The sequence below is a fragment of the Hippocampus bargibanti genome, linkage group LG06, assembly GCF_051943395.1.
Source record: "Hippocampus bargibanti isolate YZ-2025 linkage group LG06, ASM5194339v1, whole genome shotgun sequence".
Lineage (NCBI taxonomy): Eukaryota > Metazoa > Chordata > Actinopteri > Syngnathiformes > Syngnathidae > Hippocampus > Hippocampus bargibanti.
Window position 1 is genome coordinate 30,003,414 of NC_142739.1, and position 27,707 is coordinate 30,031,120.

At 42.7% G+C, this 27,707-nt stretch overlaps 3 protein-coding genes across 8 annotated transcripts in view; 1 reads left to right on the forward strand and 2 right to left on the reverse strand.

Annotated features, from left to right (window-relative positions):
- Window positions 1-7,248: 7,248 nt before the first annotated feature.
- ube2s (ubiquitin-conjugating enzyme E2S) lies at window positions 7,249-11,316 on the reverse strand. The gene is made up of 4 exons (XM_088999556.1): window positions 11,126-11,316; window positions 9,567-9,714; window positions 7,874-8,064; window positions 7,249-7,793 (listed from the first exon to the last, which is right to left on the reverse strand). Exons 1-4 carry the CDS (start codon window positions 11,126-11,128, stop codon window positions 7,491-7,493), a joined length of 645 nt encoding a protein of 214 aa, XP_088855682.1. The 5' UTR covers window positions 11,129-11,316; the 3' UTR covers window positions 7,249-7,490.
- A 1,088-nt stretch (window positions 11,317-12,404) lies between these two features.
- On the forward strand, window positions 12,405-16,736 carry josd2 (Josephin domain containing 2). Of its 2 annotated transcripts, XM_088997924.1 has the most exons (4): window positions 12,409-12,851; window positions 14,203-14,328; window positions 14,914-15,111; window positions 15,184-16,736. In XM_088997924.1, the coding sequence occupies exons 1-4, from the start codon at window positions 12,730-12,732 to the stop codon at window positions 15,311-15,313; spliced, it is 576 nt and encodes a 191-aa protein (XP_088854050.1). In that variant the 5' UTR covers window positions 12,409-12,729; the 3' UTR covers window positions 15,314-16,736. The 2 variants fall into 2 exon arrangements, with proteins under 2 accessions (XP_088854051.1, XP_088854050.1); XM_088997925.1 differs by lacking the exon at window positions 14,203-14,328 and having other exon boundaries at window positions 12,405-12,851.
- A 2,087-nt stretch (window positions 16,737-18,823) lies between these two features.
- ttyh1 (tweety family member 1) overlaps window positions 18,824-27,707 on the reverse strand; it is a 28,365-nt gene continuing 19,481 nt past the window's right edge. For 2 of the 5 annotated variants that reach the window (XM_088997927.1, XM_088997926.1), the window contains 4 exons: window positions 26,715-26,854; window positions 24,300-24,467; window positions 20,868-20,946; window positions 18,824-19,538 (listed from right to left, as the gene is read on the reverse strand). In XM_088997927.1, coding sequence (XP_088854053.1) covers window positions 19,455-19,538; window positions 20,868-20,946; window positions 24,300-24,467; window positions 26,715-26,854 — 471 coding nt within the window. In that variant the 3' untranslated portion in view covers window positions 18,824-19,454. The remainder of the gene's footprint in view (window positions 19,539-20,867; window positions 20,947-24,299; window positions 24,468-26,714; window positions 26,855-27,707) is intronic. The other 3 variants (XM_088997930.1, XM_088997928.1, XM_088997929.1) reach the window with 3 other exon arrangements.

Sequence of the window (27,707 nt, forward strand, 5' to 3'; positions counted from 1 at the left end):
TCAATAGTGTCATTGATCGGTTTTGCACAGGAAGACATGACGGCAAACACAATGTTGACGTTTTGTGCGGCCATGATTGAATTATCCACCTTCAAGTTTTAATAATTATTAATAAAAATATTAATAATGCATTTTATTTATAAGCACTTTTCAATAATAATAATAATAATAATACATTTTAAGCACCTTTCAAAGCTTTCAATTACACTTTATAGTCACAGACAAGCATAGGTACTATCATAAATAAAATACAATCACAAAACTTGACAATCACAGAACAAGCACAATAAAACACCAGATAACATGTTAAATAATAATAAAAAAAAGATCAAACGATCCAAATAACAAATAGGTGGGTTTTGGAGATGGGATTTGAAGGTGGGAAGAGAATCAATATTACGGATGTTGGAATTAAGGAACATTTAGGAGCAAAAATTGGCGATTTGTCGTTCCCAATATTTCTACGTGTTGTCGCGTCGAAAGTGACGTCATAATGACGAATTGGTGTCTTTCATAGGACCCCACCTGTGTGTGAAACAGACCAGCTTTCAGGCATCCTCGTGTCCCTTCTCCCTCCGCTAGGGGTCATTGCTGCTGCCGCTATGACATGGAAGCGAGTCATGTCCCGTTTTTCGTTTAGGAAAAACAAAAAAAACGTCAAACTATCTTCGATTGTGTATTTATTTAACAAAAACGTCAAACTATCTTCGACTGTGCGTTTATTTAACATAAGCCATGAACCAAAGTATACGACCGTGATTATTTGCCCTCGAAGAGCTTCTTTCAACTGTTCACTATTGTTTTTGGTCGTAGAAGAAGACGTCGTAGAAGAAGAACGTGTCGCTGGAGAAGAAGAACGAATGCGTCAGCTTCGGGGAAAACTAATTAAGAGAGAAACTAATCGCGTTCGTTTATGATTCACCTCATTTATGTTCGATAAACAAATCACAGGAGAACAAAGAAAGACTCTTTTTATGTTTTAAAATTTCAATTATCGGGACGAAAAAAACGAAAGATGAATCATCGCCGTTCATTTAAAACGATGACGGCTGCCCCTTGCGGACGGAGGGCGAACTGACTTTTCATCACTAGGAACGCGTGTGCTAATCGTGTGCATCGAAACAGCGCGACGTGTTCTTTCCCCCTTAAAAATGAATACGCGTGTTCCCGGCTGATCCACAAACGTATCGATCGATCCAACAATTCCACAAGCACAATACAGTATTTACAAACGATAAATCGCGATAACTCGCGTGAATGATTTTGAAGCAAATGTCGACTCTTTCTTTTCGGCCTTTTCTCTGCGATTCCGTGCGTGGGTTGAGGCAAGCTAAAACTCTCAGAATAGCACTGCAGCGCTGTCTGTGTGACGGGGAACGGAAACGAAGACGATTGGAACCCCTGGGCAAAAACGACCCCCCCCCCCCAAACAAAAAATACATTATTTGGTAAAAAAAAAATATTAAATCATAACCATTGGGGAAAATAATAATTATCATTTTGGCCAGTGGCCTCCAGCAAAGGCCCACCGTGTCAATTGAAGCATTGCAGCAAGGGGGCGGGAGGAAGAACGGAAGAGGCGGTGTGTGGGGGGGGGTGAATGGCACACATGACGAGTGTGAAGATGCATAGTTATGAGCAGGCAACAAGATCCAAACGAGCAAAAATGAATAAAAATGAAACTAATACCCCCCCCCCCCTCCAAAATCCGCGTGAATGAGCCACACCCACCAAGTTATGACTTTGTCGCTAGCGAATTGCAACAGGTGCTTGTCGGAAAAAAAAACCTCCAAAATCGCCATTCGGGGGGGGGGGGGGTAAAATAGAATGTTCATTACCCCCCCCCCCCCCCCCCCCCCGCACTCACACAAAATATAAAATTACACAATCATCATCATGGCGTCCTCCCACCCTCACCTCAAAAAACGCATTTTATAACCCGCTATGAACGAATGACGTGTTTTCATTTTCACCCCCCCCCCCCGCAATGACTATTAGTTGGAACTTGTAACGAGGAAATGGACATGACTTGCATGTCGCCGTGGGGGCTGTTTGCTCGCTCGTTCGTTCGCTGTCGCGGGGGGCGCGTGGGTGGATCCTCGCCGCCGTCGCCGCCACGCGCGCGCACTTCTGCTTCTTCGGAACATCATTTTTTTCTTCCTTACTAAGGCGCGTTCACGTGCACTCGTTTTTTTCTGTTTAATTGTTTTTTTGGTGTGTATTTTCTTACGCGTTTTTGCTCTTCGTCTTTTTCATAAGAGGAAAAAAATGAAATTCGCATCGCACGTGGTTTGGTGGCGACACACTTAAAAAAAACGCGTAAAAGTGACAATCAGATTGATCGAATTGTTATCAATAATCGGCGCTGAATATGCAAATGAAGCAAAATGGAGAACGCGGCGTCGTGTCTTACCTGTGAGCAGCTGTGTAAGATTTGACGTCGAGGAGTGTGCGCGCGCTCAACCTCCGCGTCTCTCACTCAGACCGGCTCGGTAGCCTGTTGTGATCAGACCTTGGGGGGTGGTCGTGGGGAGGGGGGGGGGGTGATCCGTATCCCGGAACTGGATTTAGGATCTGGATTTGGAGATCGACCACACGTTTTTTTGTGGTCACCCCGAGCAAGTGTCGCAGGTCTCCATCGTCCTCGCTCTTGATCAATCCACGCACGCGCACGACATATAGGGGCGGGTGGGGGGCTTTGCAGGGGTGGGGGTAGAGAGGCAGGGGAGGGTGGGTCAGCACCATCATAGACGAGATGTTCTGAGATGTTCTCACACATGTCAGTTAGAAGATTCCCATTCATGGCGGAGGGGTTAATAACTAGACGGAATTATATACTATTAGCTGTCTAGCTGGCTGGCTGTTAGCTGGCTAGCCGTTGGCTATCTATTAGCTAGCTAGCTTTCTATCTATTTGAGTTACTTCCGGGTTGAGTGAACGCTGGCGCGTGTGGCTGCCGCTGCTCACCCACAGAAAAACGTATCCTGTGACTGGAAAGTGAACATGATAGTTTTGAAAGGCGCCTTATAAATGAAATGTATTATTATTATCTAGCTAGGTAGCTATACAATAATAATAATAATAATAATACATTTTATTTCTAAGCGCCTTTCAAAACTCTCAAGGTCACTTTCCAGTCACAGGATAAAGTTTTTCTGTGGGTGAGCAGCGGCAGCCACAAGCGCCAGCGTTCACTCAACCCGGAAGTAACTCAAATAGATAGAAAGCTAGCTAGCTAATAGATAGCCAACGGCTAGCCAGCTAACAGCCAGCCAGCTAGACAGCTAATAGTATATAATTCCGTCTAGTTATTAACCCCCTTGGTTAGCTAGGTAGCTAACCAATAGATAGCTAATAGACAGTTAGCTAGCTTGCACGCCAAATCCCTAATAGATAGTGAGCAAGATAGCCAGCATGAGCTAGATAGCTAATAGATATTATTGATCGATAGCTCAATAGCTACACACTTATGAAATGAAATGTATTATTATATAATAAAAGCAACTGGTCGATCCTCGCCGCTGTATCTCGTGATTGGACCTTCACCAGATGCTGATGATGATGATGATGAGACTCAACTAGTCCACCGAGCTGATGAGGCGCCTTCTCACCCCCCCCCCCCAATCCACGTTTTTAATCACCGAAAGAAGTTTAATTGAAGCGGCGGAAGGGTGATCAGCCTCCGGTGAATGCGCGAGGAAGGCGTTGGGGGGGGGGGGGGGGGGGGCAGAAAAGAGAGGAAGAAGATGAGGGGGGGAGGGGGAGAAGACATAGAAACATGGTTGCCAAGGCAACAGTGTCATTATGTTGGTGGCAATTATGAAAGTGATGAAACCGGAGGAGGGGGGTGAGTGAGGGGGGGTTGGCGAAATAATTGAAAAAAAAAAAAAGCGTGAATACGCTCGTCACTTGCATGGATGCATGATAAGGCGACTTTGTGATGGACGAACGTGTGAAAAGAAGGCGAAGGGCGAAGGGGGGGGGGGGTGTCGCATATGAAAGAAGTGCTTGCGAATCCTCCTTCGATGCGTTTGCACAACCAGCAAAAACGAGCGTGAGATAAACGGCGTGAACAATGCGTATTTACATAAGAGAACGCGCAACATAAATTTGAAATTTGATGTCAATAATTATGGGTGTTATGGTGGTTTTCATGCGACAGTTTGAAATTTCCGTTGGGACTTTAGCAAGCATCATCATAATTTGCCAAATTTCATTTGCTTTTGTGGGCCCAATAAAATGATGTGGCGGGCCAGATTTGGCCCCTGGGCCTTGACTTTGACACCGTGATGTAAAGAATTAGCCAGCTATCTTAATAAAAAGAGAGCTAGCTAGCTCGATCGCTCGTGAGCTTGATAGCTAGCGAGCTCGATCGCTAGCTCACTAAATTGCTAGTTAGCACAATCGCTAGCTAGCTCAATCACTAGTGAGCTCGATCGCTAGCTCACTAAATCGCTCGCTAGCTCGATCACTAGCTAGCTTGATCGGTAGCGAGCTCAAGCACTAGTGAGCTCAATCACTTGCTCACTAAATCGCTCGCTAGCACAATCACTAGCTAGCTCGATCACTAGCTAGCTTGATCGGTAGCTAGCTCAAGCACTAGTGAGCTCAATCACTTGCTCACTAAATCGCTCGCTAGCACAATCACTAGCTAGCGTGATCACTAGCTAGCTCAATCACTAGCTCGATCACTAGCTAGCTTGATCGGTAGCTAGCTCAAGCACTAGTGAGCTCAATCACTTGCTCACTAAATCGCTCGCTAGCACAATCACTAGCTCGATCACTAGCTAGCTTGATCGGTAGCTAGCTCAAGCACTAGTGAGCTCAATCACTTGCTCACTAAATCGCTCGCTAGCACAATCACTAGCTAGCTTGATCACTAGCTAGCTCAATCGCTAGCTCGATCACTAGCTCGCTCAATCGCGAGCTAGCTCTGCAGCTCAATAGATGACCATGGAATATCCCAACTTAGAACTGCTTTGGTGGGCCGAATAAAATGATGCGGCGGGCCAGATTTGGCCCCCGAGCCTTGACTTTGACACCTGTTCTCTACGGGTTTAACGAAGGGGGGGCTGTTGGATGTAATTACCTGCACGTCAGGCTGCGATTGTCACTCAGGTGGGAGGGAGGCCGGCGCGGGCCTTCATTAGATGCGCTGCGGCGCCGCTCGACGGGGTTGCGCTTTTTTTTTCCAGCGGCTGCTCTGCATGCAATTACGAGTTCCCCTCATCATGTTCATTCCGTCGCAGCAGACGACTGGAAACAACGTCAACGGTGACAAGCTCGGACAAAAAAAATTAAATAAAATAAGACGGTGACGCCGTTTTCGCCGAGGCCGGAAAAAAAAGGTCGCAGAAACACAACGGGTCTTCTAACAAAAAAAAAACATGGCAACCGAATCCGCGGGTGTGCTGACTACTAATTCATTCACTGGCAGACGATGTGCAAAAATGTCATTGTCACTCAAATTCCAGAACCCACAGAATATTGACTTTTACAACTACATAAACATTCAATGCAGCGAGGTAATTCCTAAGTTATATGGGTCTGGAGTTATACAAGCTTGAAATGGGGGCAGATGTCCAAAATGCAATGCAATATGGCTTGATATACATAATAATAATAATAATACATTTCATTTTTAAGTACCTTTCAAAACTCTCAAACTAACTTTACAGTCACAGTATAAGTTTTTTTTTTTATGTGGGTGAGCAGAGGCAGCCACACACGCCAGCGTTCACTCAACCCGGAAGTAACTGAAATCGACAGAAAGCTAGCTAGCTCGCTAATAGCTAGTTAAAAGATAGCCAGCTATATATCTATCTATTTGAGTTACTTCCAGGTTGAGTGAATGCTGCCACTGCTCGCCCACAGAAAAAAAAAACTTATCCTGTGACTGAAAAGTGACCTTGAGTTTTGAAAGGCGCTTGTAAATTAAATTGATGATGATTATTATTATTATTCTAAAACATGAAGCAAGAGAGAATGAGAGCCAGATAAGGGGAGGGCGGGGGCAGACAAAAAAATGGTAGGTGGGTCGAGCCTCCAGTTGAACCGAAGAAGAGCGAAAAAAAGGGCTACAAGAGATTCAAGACGAAGCCCCCCCCCAAAAAAAAACAAACAAACACAGCAAACAGAAGGCTACATTTGTATTTTCTTCATGAAAATAATGTCAAGGTGACCTAAAAAGAATTCTCCCTCCCTGCCGAGCTGGACACTGTCGAAGGGAAATGAAAGTGAGCCTGCCGGTGGGGGGGAGAAAGGTGAGGTGGGGGGTTTGCAGACGTCGGTGTGTAAACACCTTAGTGGGGGGTCTTTTGTGTTCATCCAAAAAAACAGTCATGCTGTACACTGGACAGGATATTCTGCTCACTCGTGTGCATTTTTGAAAGACACACAGCGATACCTCAGCTTATGAACTTAATTGGTTCTTAGAAAGTGTGCGTAAGGCGAAAAGTTAGTCTGCAAACATTTATTTCCTATAAGAAACCATTAAAATGAGAATAATCCGTTCCCAGGTCCCCTTAAAACAAAATTTTCGATGAAATAAGCCTTAAAACTACTCAAAATACAACTTATTTTATGTACAATAAATGTGCTATGGTATTGTGATTTAAGAAATAAATGATGTAGTTGCCTCTTGATGATATCCGAGTGAAGTTGCTGTGCTTTCTCGGCGATAATACCCTCCCTCACTGTCCCCTGCTAGCTGCTTTTCCTTAATCCAAATCAACAGAAGTTTTTCAACCTCTTCTATTGCCTGAAGTCCGTTGCTTAGACATCACGGAAACAACCTTAGCCACACGTAGCAATGGTCGACTTAGCATATTGGTACTGGGACGCTAAGTCACACAAACGCACACCTCGTTTGTGATTTTCTTCTGCTCCACCGTCATTTTTTTGTGTCCTCTTCGGCTTAACATTAGCCTGTGGTGGCATCTTTTTCGCTCCCTTGGTAGCAAAAATACTTCGCTAGATAACAAACCACATCTGCGCTCAAAGAAAGCAGGTGACGAAAACTAGTTCGTCAGTCAAGACTATATTCTCGCAAATTTAATGTTCGTGAGGCGAAAAGTTCATGCGCTAAAGCGTTCGTAAGCTAAGGTATCACTGTAGGACATTGAAGATTGTGATTGAAAATGCTAATTTTCAAGGAAATCAAAATCCTTAAACATGCTAGCTCATTTTAAAACATGTAGCAATTTTTTTTAGGGCGTGTCTGAAAAACGGAAAGAAAACCGCTATCTGTCAATATTGTCATTTGGAATTTAATTGTGACAAGTCAAACGCTATGGTACAAAGTGGACGATCTGGTCCAATCGTGCTTGAAAAGGGGGGGTGGGAGGAAACAATTTTAAAAAGGAACTTGGATATCTGTATTTACACACACACACGCGCACACACACATGCACGCACAAACACACACACACCGAAAAGGTAGCATTAAAGCCGCCTCAACGCACGCTTTTTATCAGCTTTCTTTTTTACGGCTACGTTGCTAACGGCGCTACCGCTACTACCCCGGCCGTCATGCTGGGTCCGCTGGCGCCGTTCCCCAGGGCGGCGGGCACGGCCGGGGCGCCGGGTCGCTTGGCGAGGTCTCCGGCGTGCTTCTTGGGCTGCGGTCCGTCGTTCGGGTCCTGCGAGGAGCCGCCGGGCCCCGTCATGGCGTGGATCTCGGTGAGGAGGCGGGCGCGAGCTTCGTATTCCGCGTAGTCTTCCAGGAGAAGGCGTCCCGCTTCTTCGTTGAGAGCCGATTCCGGGTTGGGGTGGATGAGGAGACATTTGATTGTCTGCGGCGGGCAGACATTTTGGCTCAATTACAAATCACGCTAGACAGGAAGTGATGAAAATAGCCGTGGTCGGATCTTACGAGCAAAACGTGTCTGAGACCGAGTTCTGCCTTCCAGTCCCTCTTGAGGACGTTGACGCAAATCTCGCCTTTGTGGCCCACGTTGGGATGGAAAATCTTGGTGAGGAAATAGCCCTTGGGAGGAACGGCGGGGAAGTCCTTGCCCAGGACCAGGCGCATTCGGAAAACGCCGCCGGAAAACGGGGTTCCCTCTGCGGACGCGGAAACAATTCGGCACGTAGAGCTAGCAGTACAAAGCTAAGCGAAATAAGATGACCACCTCAAAAGGGGACTCCAAACAGAGGATCAAATAGCTTCAAATGGACTCTATAATTAACAATAATATCATTATATAAACATTAGCTCTCTATTTGCTATCTAGCTGGCTAGCTAGATATAGATATCTAGCTATTAGATACGTCTGTGTAAGCTCTCAGTCGTACAGGAGTGGTCCATCGATGAGAAGGTTTCTTCAGCCGTCATCTGTACAAATTTGAAGTTGTCGGACGTTTCCCTTCTTATCCAAGAGGCTTCGTCAGAGAACTAAAATCTTTTGCTGGTAGTTTCGTCCCTATATATATCCCTACTGTCCAGATGTGGCAGGGCCAGACGCTGCTATGATTGCTCCCTTTTATGTCCTGCCTGAGTATGGGGTATACGACTGGCCTGATTGCCCCATTTGATACGGTATCACCTCATCAGCAAAACTAAGCCTATGTTGCCTAAGAAATGGGTTGTAGGAACGATCCAATTTGAACCTCACCTCACCATGGCGATTTAGTGAAGGGGTTTGCTGTTTTATGAAAATAGCTTGTTTTACTCCCCTTTCAAACCATCCATGTTCTTTCACTAATATTTTAACCTCATTGTCGTCAAATGAGTGGTTGCTAGCTTATAGCTGCATATGTAGCCCGCTCGTATTATCCCTGCGATGTTGATCAAGTCTTTTTTGAGATATCTTTTTTAGATATATATTAGCTAGTGAGCTAACTTTCTGTCTATTTGAGTTACTTCCGGGTTGAGTGAACGCTGGCGCGTGTGGCTGCCGCTGCTCGCCCACAGAAACACTGATCCTGTGACTGTAAAGTGACCTTGAGAGTTTTGAAAGGTGCTTAGAAATCAAATGTATTATTATTATTATTACTACTATCGACTATAGAGAGGAAAGTCAGAAAAAAATCGAATCAATAGCAATAGCAAATTAACCTTAGTTACTGTAATGGTGAACTTGAATTTATCATACTATTAAAGGACAACCGACGTCACTTTTTTGTTTCCTAACTGACATCAGAAAAAAAACGTTTTATAGCATCTAAAATACCCAAAAAATATGATATTTTTATTCAAATGCTGCAATGTAGCATCCCAGAAAAGCGGCAGAAAATGGCGACCTCACAGTGTGTTGCGTTTCCACAGGCTGATAAATTCCTTCTATGGAGCTTGGACGCCCTCTTCTAGTGCAACACGAGGTTTTCAGACCAAACAAGCATTGACGGAAGGACTGCTACAATGTATCCTTTTTTTCGGTCAGGGGCGTTCCTTCAGTGACGTCACGTACGGAATCGTCACCAACTCAAAAACAAGACTTCCGGAATATTCAGCACGAGTCTTAAAAGGTAAAATATAGCTATATGCGGTGGAATTTTTGTAAAATACGCTCAGTAGAAGTCATTTGAAACCATTTGACAAATTATGGACACAACTTGATTCTTACCAGGCCCTTCTATGGCCGTGTGCAGTTCCGTTATGTCTTCATCACTGGGGTAGACCTTGATACCCTCCGGCGGGTCCGCGGCTAGCGCTGAAACTTCTTTGTATACCACGCGAAGAACGTGGGGGGGCAAATTCTCCACATTGGAGTTCTGTTGGAAATCAGAGAAGTCAAAATCAGACTTGCAGAGGACCGGTTGGTGTGGAACATATGAAGAGGGGTTCACTGTTTTCTCACGAAGCTTCATTTCAAACACACATAATTAGCAAACAGAACTAAAGTAAATAATACATCACTAAGCACCCTTTAAAAGGCTTGTAATCGGTACGCTACAGTTCGCCATCTTCCACCGCGATTGTTTCTGTCCAGTGAACCGAGCGCACTCTGTACTCGCAGTCGTATATCATTGCACTTTTGTGAAGTACGTCACAGTTTTTCGTGGGATTTTCCAAGTTACGCAGCTTATGATGACGTATTACACGTTTCCCTCCATGCTGATTCTTGAAATTTCCGAATACGAACAACGAGAAACGGAGAAAAACATGGATTGAAGTTTACGCTCTTTTTGCTAACACTACAGTTTATAAAGGTGAGTTGTATTTTTATAACTCATAGAAGTGGTAGAATATATATTTTTCTCCATAACTGCCAAGTTTTAAGTAAAAAGAAGCATTAGCATATGTATTTCTAGAGCCTGCAACTGTCTTTCCTTCAGTAACAGCCATTTTTGATTTCTGACAAAAATCTGCCTGCATTCGGTCGTTGATATTTGCTCGTTTATATTTTGAATCTTTTCTTGTGTTTCCTGTTCTTGTTTAGAATTTCAAAAGCTTTCCAATAGTACCTTACTCGATAAGATCTGCCAAAAATTAAGTTATAATAGTTTAAACTGTAATAAAGAACTCGGTCTCAGATTTTCATTGTTTTAACTGTGTCATTACAGGCAGAAAATCCCCGCATATTACAACAATTAAATTATTATTTGTTATGGAACAATAATCTATACATCATTTAAAACCTATTTAAATGCACTGTAATATGATATTAGAAAATGCGCGAGGAATTATTATTGAAACATTTTGTCACATCCCTACTTGTAAACAAATTGTCACAGCGTATTTAAAATCCATCTTAAACTTGACCTGAAACCAAACTCCCAACTATCGTATTTTACTCTCACGGTAGTTTTTGAAGAGACTAAATTATTTATTACGACGCGTATCACTGTGACTTATTATACATAGCCACCCTTGTCTAAATACACAATGTAAAGCGAATGTAAATGTTTGTATTAGCCTAGCAGCATCAGATTGGATTTTAAATAGACGTCACGTTAGCTACGCTCGCGCAAAAAAAACGCGTGTAACATTCTTGATGTCAAGTATTTCTTCGCGACACACACAAAAAAAACACAGTTCCCCAGAATATTTAAACGACATCGGCATTTTGTCTTAAAGCGACTGGATCGCAGTAAAGAAGCTCGACGCCTGGCAACAGATAGCAAAACAAGCTAATGGCTAACAGAAACTAGCCGTACACTCGACTGTTGCCGACCGTCTTACCATTTTCAAAACGAGTTTTTCTCAAAAATAGCAGGTTTTAGATTTCACACAAGATGAATTCCCGTTTTGGTACGATGTAGAAAAAATATCTTTAGGAATGACTAGTTGTGTTTTAACTCGCGACTGTTCTTTTCTTCTTTTTTTTCGTTGACACAGGAACAAAAATACGTCGCTCGGTGAACCTGGCAGGAAGGCCCAATGGAATCGTGGCGGAGGGCGTGTCCTGTTTGAATTTAACAAATAGAAATTGAGAAGCACGTCACGTCATTTTCAAGGGCCCAACCATCCTCTTGGAGAGCTTGAAGAAGTTATCGGACATTGGTCCGTTTGAAAAACAACCCCCGTCAGAAAAAGAGAAAATTATTAAAACACTGTATTAAACGCTTTCTGAGTAGAACAAATGAAAAAAATCTTGTTTAAGGCGAGACAATAAAACCGATGTTTTTCCATTATTTTGTACCGTGTGTACTGACGATGTACAAACGAAATTTGGAAGGGATTTATTTCACCACACAATCAGTGGGAGCTAACCGAAACAATAACAACAACTAATTTAAAATCTGATTTAATTTATAATTCTATATAGTATTGAAATGTTGAGTACGTGATCGGGAATAACAGCAAAGCGTTAGCTAGAACTAGTAGAACTGGCATTTTGACTGATTTACAACACCGTCCTGTAGGTGGCGACAGTGCACCGTCACGTCTTGTTGTGAACTGCTATATAACAAGAAACAAGAAAAAGAACATATCGAAGAATATGCACCGGGGGGCGCTCCTACACAACTGCAAACATTTAATGCCCGTGCCGCTCGAGCAAAACTAAATAAGTAATTTATTTGTTATTTTAGGACAGTAATTCATTGCCGAACCATGGGAAGTGTTGTTTTGAATGATATGAAACGACCGTAACCATACTAGACATTGGTCAAAGTACGTCAGAATTATTTAAAAACCAAGACAAAAACCTGGTACACACTAAAAGGGGAATGTCAATTTTATACAATACTGTTTCAAAAACATGCCGCAAAGAAAAAAAAACGCTAAAAGCAAGCCGATTTGTATAAGTTACATAATATGAAGTTCATAACAGGTGTATAAACGGTGGAAAAAGTCGTATGAAAACGAGTTAAAATATTTGCAAGGGAAATACTTCACGAAACCTGAAAAACGGACAGAAAAATATGCGTGGGGACGGGAAAAAATTATAAACTGTGGAAACGTGTTGTTTTGAGAATGATTGAAACACTCGTGACAGTGGCAAACAACAACAACATCAACGCGCGAGCACTTCCGGGTTCTGGATGGAGCTGTCAAACGCACAACGCCGCCTTCTTGTATTTGGCTGAGAATTGCTTCGTCATCAACTAATTTCATTTGCTCTCGAACAACACGACACATTCATTGGGTGAAAACAAGCCAAACAATTCCACGCCGTTTTTTTTTTAATAGATGTGAGCCTGGTGTGCATCCTAGTCGCCGTGTTCGCTAGCTAACATGGCGAGCTAGCTCAATGCCGTTGATGTAGGGGCCAACGAAGGTTGACTTTCGTCCGGCTAGGTTCCTGAAAAATTTACCCGGTGTTATTTTTTACTGTGACAATTATGAGCGAAGGGGGCGTTTTCCACGAGAAGCAGCGTCTGGAGTTGTGCGCCATCCACGCACTCAACAACGTGCTGCAGGAACGGGTGTTTACCAAAGAGACGGCCGACGACATTTGCAAACGGTACGCAGCGAAATGATAGACTTCGTTTTATTTCACGACGCGCGTGGTAATTCGGTGATCGAACAGTATGATTATGTCAATTTAAATGGCGCGTCTGCTGTGTGTACTAGGGGCGTAAGTACGTAGTTTGAAATCTGCCTCTTCAGATGAAGTGATTAACCACACCCCCAAGCTTCATTTGCGTTCGATACCTCGTTACACGATGCTAACTTGAGTCTTTAGTCTTTAATTCCTTCCGAGGACAAATTTTAACGAAGTTAACTAACTACAAGTAACATCCGACTTACGACCACCTGTACTTACGCCACTCGAATTCCAGGACCCACAGAATATTGAGTTTTAGGACAACATCAACATTCAATACAGCACTAGAAACGTTCGACTGTCTTCTTTTATCAGAAAAAAAAGAGTTCATTCCTAAGTTATATGGGTCTGGAGTTATCTGAGCTTGAAATGGGGCGGATGTACAAAATACAATACAATGCATTTGTTTCTATAGCACTTTAACAACAGCTGAAGCTGGAACAAAGCACTAACGTGGAAAAAATGGTATGGCCAGAGGTCTGACCAGTGCTTTATCAGCAGCTAAGCACGTCATATTTTCAATTCCTGAATAAATGTGTGAATGGCAGTGAATGAGTTAAGATGATGACGTCATTTCGGCAGTTTTTTCAAGATGGCTTGCCCGCACTACGTCAACTGCAGGGGAAATACACGTAACATCCGACTTAGGACCAGCTCGACTTACGACCACCCCTACTTACGACCATGACCTCCAGACCCTATTTTTTAAAATTTTAATTCTACGCCTGGCACCGCAACGCGCTAGCAGGCCAGCAACGTGTACGACAATTTTGGCCAGCCAGCATCTCACTCTCGTACAGCAATCGACCGTGTGATGGCACCAGAGGGGGGGAGTTTCCGTGTCATTTAGCCTCTGAGTTTGTATTCAACAGTTTGAATGGATTTCGACTTACGACCGTTTGGTCGGAACGGAACTCGGTCGTAAGTCGAATGAAGATGTCATAAATGCGCTTGAAAATAAAAATAAACTGTACTGTACGAAATCTATGAAAATATGGAGTGGCTATTCTTTTAAAAAAATGTCACTTTCTGGGCGTCGGCACGCATCCATAGACGTGTTATTGTCCACTTGCCTTGTTTACCATCTGGACCATGAAATTGCTGCGGTTCCTTGAGATGAACACAAGTCATCACAATGAATCAGCTGTTTGCGACTGTGGTCGCATCCTGGAAGGAAATTTGGTGGATGGAAATGAACATTCCTCATGACTGAATCAGAAGTTAATTTTGTTGGTTTTCTTTCCCATTTTTTTTTTTTTTTTTGAAGGTTGGCTCCACAGTGCGTAGTCAACCCGCATCGTTCGGTATTCGGGACGGGCAACTACGACGTCAACGTCATCATGGCGGCGCTCCAGAGCAGGGATTTGGCAGCCGTTTGGTGGGACAAACGCAGGTGCCTCAGAATACAGTGATACCTCGGTTTACGAACCCCTTGGCTTACGAATTTTTCGTTTTACGAACGTTAAATTCATGAAAATTTTACCTTGGCATGCAAACTACTTTTTGGGATACATACGGAGCGCCACAATGAGTGATGTGTCGTTCGCGAATGAGCCCGTTAAAGTCCATAAAAGAAAATGGCATCCGACTCATTTTTGTCCTTTATTCCCCGCCCCCAGTCTTTGGTTAAAGCCACGTGATTGGTCAAAAACGCAGCAATGAACCATCACAAAGGTAAATTAAACGACTATTATACAGTACAGTTTATTTATTTAATTATAATACCATAGCACATTTATTATACATAAAATGAGGTATAGTTTGTGTAGTTTTAAGGCTTAGAAAATTAGAAAATTATGTTATATGGGGACCTCGGAACGGATTATTGTCATTTTAATGGTTTCCTATGGGAAATTAATTTTTGGGATACACACTTTTCACCTTACACACTCTGGGAACCAATGAAGTTCATAAGCCAAGGTGTCACTGTAAATGGAACCGCTTACTAGTGTTTCAGTTACCTCCGTTTCCCCGATAGGACCGTCCAGAGCTTGTGCATCTCCAAGGTTCAGGGTTTCATCCTAAACGTCCCTTCGTGCGTCTCGCTCGGCATCCTTTCCTTGCCGCTTCTGCGGCGGCGCCATTGGCTCGCCGTCCGTCAAGTCAACGGGCAGTACTACAACCTGGACTCCAAGCTGAAGAGTCCCGTCTGCATCGGCGACGAAGCAGAACTACGGTACACCTAAAATTTGATTGGACGAAAAGAATCAGGTCCACTTATGTGCAATTTTCTGCTTTTTCCTACCAGAACGTTTCTCGGCGAGCAGCTCTCTCAAGACGTCGCAGAGATGCTCCTGGTGGTGCAGCGACAAGTGGAAGAGGACGGTTCTTGGTTGAACCCCGACTCCGCCGTAGAGGGGGCGAACAGTATGACTTGAGGGGAAAAAAAACGTTGTTGTTTTTTTTTTTAAACACACATGCCAGGAAAGTATTCAGGGATCAATAATAATAATAATAATACATTTGATTTATAAGTGCCTTTCAAAACTCTCAAGGTCACTTTACAGTCACAGGATAATTTTTTTCTGTGGGTGAGCAGCGGCAGCCACATGCGCCAGCGTTCACTCAACCCGGAAGTAACTCAAATGTATAGAAAGCTAGCGAATAGCTAGCTAGAGAGCCAGCTAGATTGCTAGCCAGATAGTCAGAAAGCTAGCTAGCCAACAGCCAATTAATAGATAACTAGCTAGCCAGCTAGATAGATAGCCAGATAGTCAGAAAGCTAGCTAGCTAGCTAGCTAATAATTAGCTAATAGATTGCCAGCCAGATATTCAGAAATCTAGCTGGCTAGATAGCAACTAGATAGCTAGCCAGATATTGAGAAAGCTAGTTAGCTATTGGCTAATACCTAGCTAATAGCTAGACAGCTTGATCAAATGACCGTACGGGCCAAAAAGAAGCTCAGTAGGAAAACTTTTCAACATTTTTTTTTCTTCCCGCTACCCTTGATATCCGGTTGAAGGTACATCTTTGTCCAAAGTAGTAAAGAAAATCAGCATTCTACCACTTGTTGATGTCTAAATGTTTGTTACCAGTACTACAAGGTAGTGGGTGTCGAGTAGAAAATGCACACGCAAAAATCGTACGAGTTGCCGATTCGTACGCGTACCCGATGCTGGACAAAAAGTGCGCGAACGAAATGCACGACTGGCTTTCCAACACACTTGTGGATGGGTGACGCCAAGTTCCGATGATTGTAACTACAGGTAACATCCGACTTACGACAGAGTTCCGTTTCGAGCAAAAGGTCGTAAGTTGAAATGGTCGTAAGTCGAAATTCATTCAAAATGTTGAATAGAGAATCTGAGGCTAAATGACATGCAAACTCCGCCCCGCTGGTGCCATCACGCGGTCGATTGCTGTGCGAGTGTGAGATGCTGACTGGCTGGCCAAAATTGTCGTACGCGTTGCTGGCTTGCTAGCGTGTTGCGGTGCTAGGCGTAGAGTTAAAAATGTTAAAAGTAGGGTCTGGAGGTCATGGTTGTAAGTACGGGTGGTCTTAAGTTGAGCTGGTCGTAAGTCAGATGTTACCTGTATTTCCTCTGCAGTTCATGTAGCATGGGAAGCCATCTTGAAAAAAACTGCCAAAATGATGTCATCATATTAACTCTTTCACTGCCATTCACAAATGTATTCGGGAATTGAAAATACGACGTGCTTGGGTGCTGAGAAAGCGCTGGTCAGACCTCTGGCAATACATGTTTAGTAAGTTGTGGCTCATGTTTGTGTGCTCATTAGCCACACTAGCCCGCTAGCATCGCGGATTGGGGTCCTGCGCTCATATTAAAATGAAAAATGGACTTTGTCAGTCAATGTGATTGATCCTTTGGCGTTGAGTCATGACAGCTAGCGATCGAGCTAGCTAGCTAGTGACCGAGCTTGCTAGCGATCGAGCTAGCTAGCTAGCGACCGAGCTAGCTATCTATCTAGAAGTCAAGCTAGCTATCTAGCGATCAAGCTAGCGATCGAGCTAGCTCGCTAGCAGTCAAGCTAGCTCGCTAGCGATCGAGCTAGCTCCCTAACTACCCAAATTCATAACAGCCCCCGAGAGATAACTGTACACAATGTGGCCCGCGGCAAAAAATGACTTTGAAACCCTCGTTCTACACAGAGGATAAAGAATATCTATCTGGATGTCAATGCATTTGCATTATGACAACAAAATTGGTTGGAAAAATAGAAAGTGAGATGGACACAAATGCCCGTCAGAGGTTTCGGCGTCCATCTTTTCGGAATTTAATAAGTGACAAAAATACGTTGAGCGTGAGGTTATCGTTACATTTTTTAATTCTTGTTATTCATGTTAGACTCTTGAGTGTAAAAGGATGCCATTCAAAAGGAGCATTGAGAGTACAAACTCAGTTGGGGGGGGGCGGTTAACACGGTCGGGTGGGAGGACTCAAAGTAATCTCCGAAATATCGTAATATACACCAAAAAAAAAAAAAAAAAACAATTGCGGAGACCCAACGCTGTGCTTTGCAGCGGACAGAAAAATCCACACACCCCTGTTTTTGTGCAAAATAAATCCTTTTTTAAAATTTTGACCACCATTGTGGCTAAAGTGAAATTTGACCGGGGGTGTGTAGACTTATTCTACCCGCCGCACATGAGTTTTATTGCTCTGTGCCCGTTGTTGCTGCTTTTCTACTCACGCAAGGGTGTCAAAGTCATTTTTTGCCGTTAGCGTTTCCTTTCCGGGGGGCCGTTATAAATTTCAAAAATAATGACTGTTATTGGAGTTTAATTATGAAAAATTAAAATTCTGGTGGGACAATTTGAAATTTGTTTCGGACTTTAGCAAGCAAAATGGCACGTGACATGCTTGATATGCTTTCGCGGGCCGAATAAAATGATGTGGCGGGCCAGATTTGGCCCCTGTGCCTTGACTTGGACACCGGTGATGGAAAGGATTAGCCAGATAGCTGAATAGAAAGAGAGCTAGCAAGCTAGCTCGACTGCGATCCAGATTAATTGCTAGCTAGGTAGTAACTAGTTAGCTCAATCGATAGGTAGCGAGCTCAATCGCTAGGTAGCTAGGTCAATTGCTAGCTCAATTGGTAGGTAGATAGGTCATTCACTAGGTAGCTAGCTCAATCGCTAGGTAGCTAGCGCAATCACTGGCTCAATCGCTAGCTATCACACTAGCTAGCTGGCTCAATAGATGAGCCTGGAATTTCATTGATTTTTGCGAGGCGAATAAAATGATGTGGTGGGCTAGATTTGGCCCCTCTGCCTTGACTTGGACACCTGTGATGTAAAGGATTAGCCAGATAGCTAAATAGAAAGAAAGCTAGCTAGCTCAATCGCTCTTTAGATCCATTGCTAGCTTGGTAGCTCGCTAGCTTGATCACTAGCTAGCTCAATTGCTAGGTAGCTAGCTCAATTGCTAGCTCAATCGCGTGGTAGATAGCTCAATCGCTAGGTAGCTAGCTCAATCGCTAGGTAGCTAGCTCAATCATTAGCTCAAGCGCTAGCTAGGTAGCTAGCTCAATCGCTATCTCAATCGCTATCTCAATCGCTAGGTAGCTAGCTCAATCGCTAGGTAGCAAGCTCAATCACTAGCTCAATCGCTAGGAATCTAGCTCAATCACTAGCTCAATCGCTAAGTAGCTAGCTCAATTGCTAGCTCAATCGACAGCTATCACATTAGCTAGCTAGCTCAATACTTGAGCATGTAATTTGACAAGTTTGATTAGGTTTCGCGGACCGAATAAAATGGTCCTTCGGGCCAGATTTGGCCCGCGGGCCTTGACTTTGACACCCGTGCTCTAAGGGCTCTCCATTCAACAAAAGTTCTCGTCACCCTCGACCATTTGTGATTCTTTTCTTATATATATATATATATATATATATATATATATATATATATATATATATATATATATATATATATATATATATATATATATATATATATATACAGACAGTGCGATATACTCCATACCATTGAGGTAATACACAGAAAATACAGAATTACCACCTATAAAAAGTAATGATAAAAAATATATACCAAGTGAGGGTGGAGGGGGCGGTACTGCATAACAATTGACCGAAAAGAAGAAAAATAATAAAAATGTGCTTGTTTGCTACGTGCCAGTGCTTTTTTTTCGACAACAATTTCCTCTTTAATATTTCTATCTCCATAATTAATATAAAACATTTTTTTCTCCAATAAACGAGTGATACATTGAAGAATATAAAAACGACATCATGTAGTCACGTCAATCACATTCTCCACGTGCCTCAACAATGTTCACAGCTTACACAGTTTGGACAAAAAAAAAGGGTGGGGGGCGTTTGATTTCATATCCTACCGCTCATTTTTGACTCCTGCTCCATTTTGTTTTTGACGAAACAAGCGCTTCTAATCATCAAAATGATCGGAATCATAAACTTTCATCATACGCCAGACCAAAGCGGCCATTTTGATTCTTTCTTTGTCCATTCATTTGAAAACTAAACATTTTATTTTTCTTCTTCTATACATTTTTTTTTCCTAAGAAAAGAAAAATAGTTATCAACGTGAATACAGGTTCCTCGAATGGGCGGGGTTAGGGTGTGATTGACTTCCCCCGTAACCAGTCAGCATGCTGGGAGAGTACTGCAAAATAAAAAAAGAACACGTGTGTTATTTCTTTGTTCACGTCGGGGTCATCTGACGCAGGTGATTTCATTTTATTCATATTTTCAACTTTGTACAGCGATACCTCAGCTTACAAACGCTTTAGCTCACAAACGTTTTGCCTGACGAACGTTAAATTCGCAAGAATATAATGTCGGCTGACGAACTAGTTTTCGGCAGACAAACCAAACCACACAGAACGCCACGGTGGCTGTCGGACTAGTTTTCGTCACCTCCTTTCTTTGTGTGCAGATGTGGTTTGTTATCGAGTGGAGTACTTTTAATAATAATAATAATACATTTGATTTCTAAGTGCCTTTCAAAACTCTCAAGGTCACTTTACAGTCACAGGATAAGTTTTTCTGCAGGTGAGCAGTGGCAGCAACACGCGCCAGCGTTAACTCAACCCGGAAGTAACAAAGTTAAGAAAAAACAAAAAAAAAAAATAAGAACAAATATGTTGATTTGGATGAACGAAAAGCAGCTAGCAGGGGACATTGTGAGTAAGGGTATTATTGCTGCGAAAGCACGACAACTTCACTCGGCTATCAAGAGGCAACTACATCAACGACCATCACAAAGGTCAATAAAACAACTATTAATCAGTACAGTTTATTTCTTTAAATACAATACAATAGCACATTTATTATACACCAAATAAGGTATATTTTGTGTAGTTTCAAGGCTTATTTAGTAGAAAATTTTGTTTTATGGGGACCTGGGAACGGATTATTCTCATTTTAATGGTTTCTTATGGGAAATAAATGTTTGGAAGACGAACTTTTCACCTTATACACACTTTCTGGGAACCAATTAAGCTCGTAAGCTGAGGTATCACTATATTATAATATCACAAAAAGTTTGCTTTCAATTGATAGGACAGGCGTGCATGTTGTAGACAAAGAAGGCAGAGAAGCTTTGGTACCTGCTGGAACGAACTGTTCATGCGTCGGCTACAATACAATAGCACATTTATTATACACCAAATAAGGTATATTTTGTGTAGTTTTAAGGCTTATTTAGTAGAAAACTGTTTTATGGGGACCTGGGAACGGATTATTCTCATTTTAATGGTTTCTTATGGGAAATAAATATTTGGAAGACAAACTTTTTGCCTTACACACACTTTTAAGCTGAGGTATCACTGTACTCAGGGGGATATTCGCAGCAGGCCTCCATCCCCGAATAGAGTTCAATTTCATGCACGGAAACCCCCCCCCCCCGGAAGAAAAAATGAGTTAGGTGAAATGAGCTAGTTGACGACGAGCGTGATGACAAAATGGCAGACACAAGAACAGAGGAACTCACAGAGGGGGGTGGGGACTGCCTGTCAGTCAAAGGGAGGCTCTCATAGCCAGGGTTGCCATTGGAGGAAACGTTTGGAGTCCTGCGTAGAGAGAGGAGAAAGAGACAAGGGGGGGGGGGAGGAAGGGGAAAGATGGAGGATGAAAAAGACACGTCGAAAAAGACGGGAGGCGAGGGCAGGTCAAAAAAAAAACAAAAAGGGAAAAAGGGAGAATCAGCGGTTAGAGATCAAGCGCACAAAAGCAACGGCGTCCGCTCGCTTTCGGTGGCATTTCTGTTTTTGGTTGGAGGCGCAAGCGCTACTAGTTAGCGTGTTAGTGAATGTGTGAGAGGTGGAAGAGAAAGAGAAAAAGAGGGGAAAAAAGATTTGGGGAAAGCACTCCCACTAGTGGCGGCGGCGTGTTAGTGCTCCTCAGGTAGACCCGTAGACAGAGTAGCATTTAAGCTGGCTGGCTGTTGGCTAGCTATTAGTTATTTATTATCTCTCCATTCGCTAGCTGGCTAGCTATTAGCCGCCTAGCTGACTGGCTGTAAGCTGTCTTGCTGACTATCTATTAGCTGTTTATTGGCTATCCATTAGCTAGCTCGCTAGCTATTAGCTGTCTTGCTGAATGGCTGTTAATTATCTGGCTATCTATTTGCTATTTATTTGCTATCCATTAGCTAGCTGGCTAACTATTCGATGTCTAGCTGTTGGCTATCTGGCTATTTGCAATTTATTTGCTATGCATTAGCTAGCTGGCTAGCTATTCGATGTCTAGCTGTTGGCTATCTGGCTATTTGCAATTTATTTGCTATCCATTATCTAGCTGGCTAGCTATAAGCTGTCTTGCTAGCTAGCTGTTGGCTATCTGGCATCTATTAGCTATCGATAAGCTATCCATTAGCTAGATCGCTAGCTATTAGCTGTCTAGCTGTCTAGATGGCTGGCTGTAAACTGTCTTGCCGGCTATCTGGCTATCTATTGGCTATCCATTAGCTAGATAGCTTTCTATCTATTTGAGTTACTTCGGGGTTGAGTGAACGCTGGCGCATGGGGCTGCCGCTGTTCACCCACAGAAAAACTTTATCCTCTGACTGTAAAGTGACCTTGAGAGTTCTGAAAGGCGCTTAGAAATGAAATGTATTATTATTATATTATTATTATTATTATTATTATTATTATTATTATTATTTCCATCATGGAACAGGATGTTAGCGGTTGTGAGGAGTCAAGATGAGATAAAAAGCAAGGAGAGATCACAGTGAAGAGACAAGTGATGGCGAGTGATGTGGATGCTAGGGAAAGGTCGCGACCTATTCGGGTTTCCTTTGTCAATTTTACACCGACGCCCACCCTAAATCCTCATCAAAAAACAAACAAACAAACAAACAAACGCAGCAACGGTCTTACTATGTGGCCTGCGTGGTCTGTCCGGAAAACACTCGAGACAGACGGACAGATTGGACAGAAACGGCAGCAGACAGACAGACAGACAGACAGACTCTCTCTCCTCTGTCTACACTGGCGTTCGTCCGTGTTGACCTGTCTCTAAGTCTGTCTGTCTGTCTGCAGAGGTCTGTAAGTCTGTCTGTGGAGGTCTGTAAGTCTGTCTGTCTCTCTGCAGAGGTCTGTAAATGTGTCTGATTGTCTGTCTGAAGGAGGTCTGTAAGTCTGTCTGTCTCTCTGTAGAGGTCTGTAAGTCTGTCTGACTGTCTGCGGAGGTCTGGAAGTCTGTCTGTCTGTCTGAGGAGGTCTGTAAGTCTGTCTGTCTGTCTGTAAGTCTGTCTATCTGTCTGTCTACGGAGGTCTGGAAGTCTGTTTGTCTGTCTGCGGAGGTCTGTAAGTCTGTCCGTCTGCGGAGGTCTGTCTGCGGAGGTCTGTAAGTCTGTCTGTCTGTCTGCCTGCAGAGGTCTGTAAGTCTGTCTGTCTGCGGAGGAGGATCGACATGTGGTTGCGGCGTGTCGTATTAGTGTACGCTGACTGACTGCCTCTGTCTGGTGTGTCCTGGTTTAAAGTCAAAGTTGGTTATGATGAAGGAAGGATGTAGGAATTGGAATGTAGACTGAGTGGAAGCGACATGAGGTACACCTGCACAATTTCACTGAGATCCAATCAAAGAGCTCCGTTGAAAAAAAATGTAATACTATAACGCTGAGACAGAAAGGTTTGATCCCCTTGACGGTTGCAGTGGTGAAATACACCCTTGGTCGAATGGTTTCCTACTTCTCCGACTCCCATTTCTACTCAGACTCCATTTCTAAGACTACTTCTACCGTCGCTATGACGACGATGGCCATTTTTAACACGCACTTCCTCCCCCTACTGGTATCTTGTTTAATTTCATCATCAGAAGAATAACCATCGTGACAATATTGTTATCAAGCATGACTCCTGTGACTTAGATTAACTGTAATTTCTACTACTTGGACTTCTACGATTAATTGTACTTCCGTTTCCACGCCTAACCACGTACACGACCGTTTCTACGATGATATCTAAAACATCTACAATTTGTACTACTTCTACTACGATTAATACATGTACTACTACTACGACTACTATTAAAAGCAAAATAGATGAATGGCTGGCTAGCTTGCTAGGAAGCTGGCTAGCTAGCTACCTCGGGGGCTTACTACACAGACTGGGGAAAAGACATACAGACAGAGGAAGACGACAGAGGAAAAGACAGACAGATAATAAATACAAGATAGCTAGCTAGATAGCTAGATATATAGCGAGATAGAGTAGCAAGATATATAGAGTAGCTAGGTAGGTAGGTAGTGGGCTAGCTAGGTAGCTAGCTATGTAGGTACATAGATAGAGTAGCTAGATAGATTAGAATAGCTCGGTAGGTAGCTAGCTGGCGAGATAGATCGGTAGGTAGGTAGCTATCTACCTAGATAGATAGCTAGGTATCAGTTAGCTACCTAACTTGATAGCTAGGTAGCAAGATAGGTAGCTAGCTAGATAGATAGATCGGTAGGTAGGTAGCTATCTAGCTAGATAGATAGCTAGGTAGCAGTTAGCTACCTAACTTGATAGCTAGGTAGGTAGATAGCTAGATAGATAGCTAGGTAGACAGATAGAGTAGCTAGATAGATAGATTAGCTAGGTAGCTAGCTAGCTAGCTAGATAACTAGGTAATTAGCTAGCTAGGTAGGGAGGCAGCTAGCTAGATTGATAGGTAGGCAGCTAGATAGTTAGCTATCTAGCTAACTAAATAGCTAGCTAGCTAGCTAGAGCTGTCCTACACCAATTCCAGCCAACCTTTTATACACCTCTTCAATTGGATTTCATTAGATTGTGCAAGCGTAACGAATATTGTGGCCGGTTGGGTTATGTAATATGCAAGTCTACGTGTTCTGGACTCTCCTGGAAGCTTCCGTCTGTCTGTCTGTCTGTCTGTCTGTCTGTCTGTCTGTCTGCATGTCCGTGTGTCTGGTGTTACTCACGGGAGGGGCGGCGCGCTAGAAAAGGGGGGCGTCCACCCGGCCCCCTGGTAATTATAGAAGGGGGCCATGGCCCCCCGCTGAGACCCCGAGGCCGTCTGTCTACGTGCCTGATGGGAAGTGAAGGGGTCCTCACTCTCGCTGTCCGAGTCCTCGTACTCTTCCGAATCACTGGCCAAACGACGCCCATGGAAGAGAGAAAGATCGAGATGTGTGAGGAATGAATGGACAACATGGTGGACAAAGACGCAACATAGCGAGTCGTTTTTAGTCACTGCGTCGTTGGTTTTGCATTACAGTGATACCTCGGCTTACGAACTTAATTGGTTCGCAGACAGAGTGTGTAAGGCGAAAAGTGTGTATCCCAAAAATTAATTTCCCATAGGAAACCATTAAAATGAGAATAATCCGTTCCCAGGTCCCCATAAAACATAATTTTCTACTTTCTAATCTTCTAAGCCTTAAAAACTACACAAAATATACCTTATTTTATGTATAATAAATGTGCTATGGTATTATAATTAAAGAAATAAAGTATAATAAAGTGGTTTTATTCACCTTTGTGATGGTCGTGGATGGCTTGATGGAATGGCGGTTTCCTCAGCATTGAACTTGATGAGGAATGATCCCTTGTAGGTGCTTTCTCTGCCATAATTTTACCTTGTTCCTCATCAATTGTGTTCTGTTTAGCTGGCTTGATAGCTTTTTGCATCAAGTGTACAGATGGCTTGTGCGGGTGATTTGTGGAGCCTCATTGATGGGAATTTTAATCTTGCAGTCTACACTCTGCCTTTGAACGATCAAAGTTGAAGCGAGTCCAAATTTCATTGTTTTCTATCCATTTTGTCACTCTCTCTCTGTCGTCTGCCTGTCTCTAATGTTTAAACCGCCTCCCCTAACTGCTGCGTTCTTGGCGGGGTAAAATGTCGGCTGCCATTTTCTTTTTGGAGAATGGCTTCAATCTCTCTCTGTCTATAAATCCCCTCCCTCTCACTGCTGCGTTCTTGACCAATCACGTGGCTTTAACCGACCACTGGGGGCAGGGAATAGAGGACCAAAACAAGCCGGCTGCCATTTTCTTGTTAGAACGGCCCCGTTCGCGAACGACACATCACTCATTGTGGCAGCTCCGTGTGTATCCCGAAAAATAGTTCGTATGCCAAGGTAACATTTTGATAAATGTAACGTTCGTAAGCCAAGGGGTTCGTAAACCGAGGTATCACTGTATTGTTCTCTCGCGTTTGTTTTCTTGATTTGATTTTAACTGAGGACTGTGACAGCAGAACAAGGTGGCAGAAATTGATCGAGTCGAGTTCAATGTCGTCAAAGTTTTGCGAGACTGGGAACCAGTTCCAGAGTTGGAGCATGTTGGAATTTTTCCACCACGTCGATATTTGAATCAACTTACCAAGTTTCATCTGGCCTGGAGGCCATTTACCTCACCTAAACGTCTTCTTCTTCACTGACACACATTCAAACTGTGGCGGTTGGGAAGAAGGTTAGCAATCGTGTGCAGTAGCGCCATCCAGAATCAAATTCTTATCCGGAGTAGTCGTAAATTGATGTTTTTTTATCATTTTTATTTTTATATATACAGGTAACATCCAAGTTACGACCGGGTTCCGTTCCGACAAAACGGTCGTAAGTTGAAATCTATTCAAAATGGCCGACGTGACGTTTACACGACAGGATAGTATACGATGTCAATCTGTTGTTTTTAAGCAACGTTTTCCATTGAATATTATTATATAACAAACTGTTTACAGCTCGTTTATAAATTTCATAACTTTTAGTGCGATTTTTATCATTTTATATTTCGTATTATCGATTTTTATTACTGCATAACTGCACCTGTAATGTATACAAAACTGTTTACTGTACAATTCATTTATGAATGTTATAACTTCCCTTTTAGTGTCGTTTTATCATTTTATATTTCGTATTATCGATTTTTATTACTGTACCTGGTAATGTATACAAAACTGTTTAGTGTACAGTTCATTAATAAATGTTATACTTACCCTGCTAACGGCCAAAAGAGGTCGCCCGACACACACGCTCGGACTCATGGGAAAAAAAAAGCGGCATACAGTACTACAGGAGATGTTGCCGAGACGGTACCTGCACTGTATAACTACTGTATTGAGTGTAGTCACGCAGTAGATTGCTGTGCGAGTGTGTGACATGTTGGCTGGCCAACATTGTAGTACGCTTTGCCGGCTGACTGCGCGTTGCGGTGGCAGGCGTAGAATTAAAAATAAATAAATAAATAAATAAATAAATACATGAATAAATACATACATACATGAATAAATAAATAAATCTTGTCTGGTGGTCTTGGTTGTAAGTACAGGTGGTCGTAACTCGGATGTTACCTGTATATATTTTATTTCATTTGTTTAGGTCTTCCTCCCTCACCTTGGGAAACTCCTCCAGGCGCCGGGCAGAGAGCAAAGAATGGCGGTGAAGGCCAAAGCCGAAAGGAAGGAGTATAGCGAGAGGTAGAGCAGTCCCTCCATCCCATCATAGCACAGGCCTTTCAGTGAGTCGATGTAATCCTGCGGGACGGACATCTTCAAATCAATGTTGACCCATCGTCTATGCGGAACGCTTGCATGATGTTATCGTGGTTTTTAAAATATGGTACTACACGGTACGGTACAATATGATACGATACGATAAGATACAATAAGATATGAGTAGATACAATACAATACGATACGATAAGATATGTTACGATAAAATACGAAAAGATAAGGTATGCTAAGATATGCTCAAATACGATAAGATACGATGAGATACGATAAGATACGCTGAGATACAATACAATAAGATACTCTAAGATACGATACGATAACATACGCTAAGATAAATTACGATTAGATACCATACGATAAGATAAGCTAAAATACGATAAATTACGATAAAATACAACAAGATACAATACGCTAAGATACAATAAGATATGATTTAAGACACGATATAATAAGATACGCTAAGATGCGCTAAGATACGATAAGATATGATACGACGAGATATGATAAGATACGATAAGCTATGCTAAAATACGATACGATACAATAAAATACGTCATGATACGATAAGAAACGATACGCTAAGGTACGATATAATAAGACACGATACGCTAAGATGCGATACGATAAGATACGATATAAGACGATACGGTAAGATACGCTAAGATACGCTACAATAAGATATACAGTAAAGTCTCGTTATATCGATATCGGATATATCGATAGTCCCGGTTATATCGATACTATTTCTATGCGCGCACGGAGAAAATTACATGCAAACAGGGTCGGATATATCGATAGTCCCGGTTATATCGATATTTTTTCGGACTCCCTTGAATATCGATATAACGAGACTTTACTGTAATATGATACGATA

Coding starts and splice junctions, on each gene's coding strand:
- ube2s (XM_088999556.1), bottom strand. Junction 8,065..9,566: donor CACGGCCATAGAAGGGCCTG/GTAAGAATCAAG, acceptor CCGCGTCCGCAG/AGGGAACCCCGTTTTCCGGC. Junction 7,794..7,873: donor GTCTCAGACACGTTTTGCTC/GTAAGATCCGAC, acceptor TGCCCGCCGCAG/ACAATCAAATGTCTCCTCAT.
- josd2 (XM_088997924.1), top strand. CDS start 12,730: ATGAGCGAAGGGGGCGTTTTCCACGAGAAGCAGCGTCTGGAGTTGTGC. Junction 12,852..14,202: donor GCCGACGACATTTGCAAACG/GTACGCAGCGAA, acceptor TTTTTTTTGAAG/GTTGGCTCCACAGTGCGTAG. Junction 15,112..15,183: donor GGCGACGAAGCAGAACTACG/GTACACCTAAAA, acceptor TTTTCCTACCAG/AACGTTTCTCGGCGAGCAGC.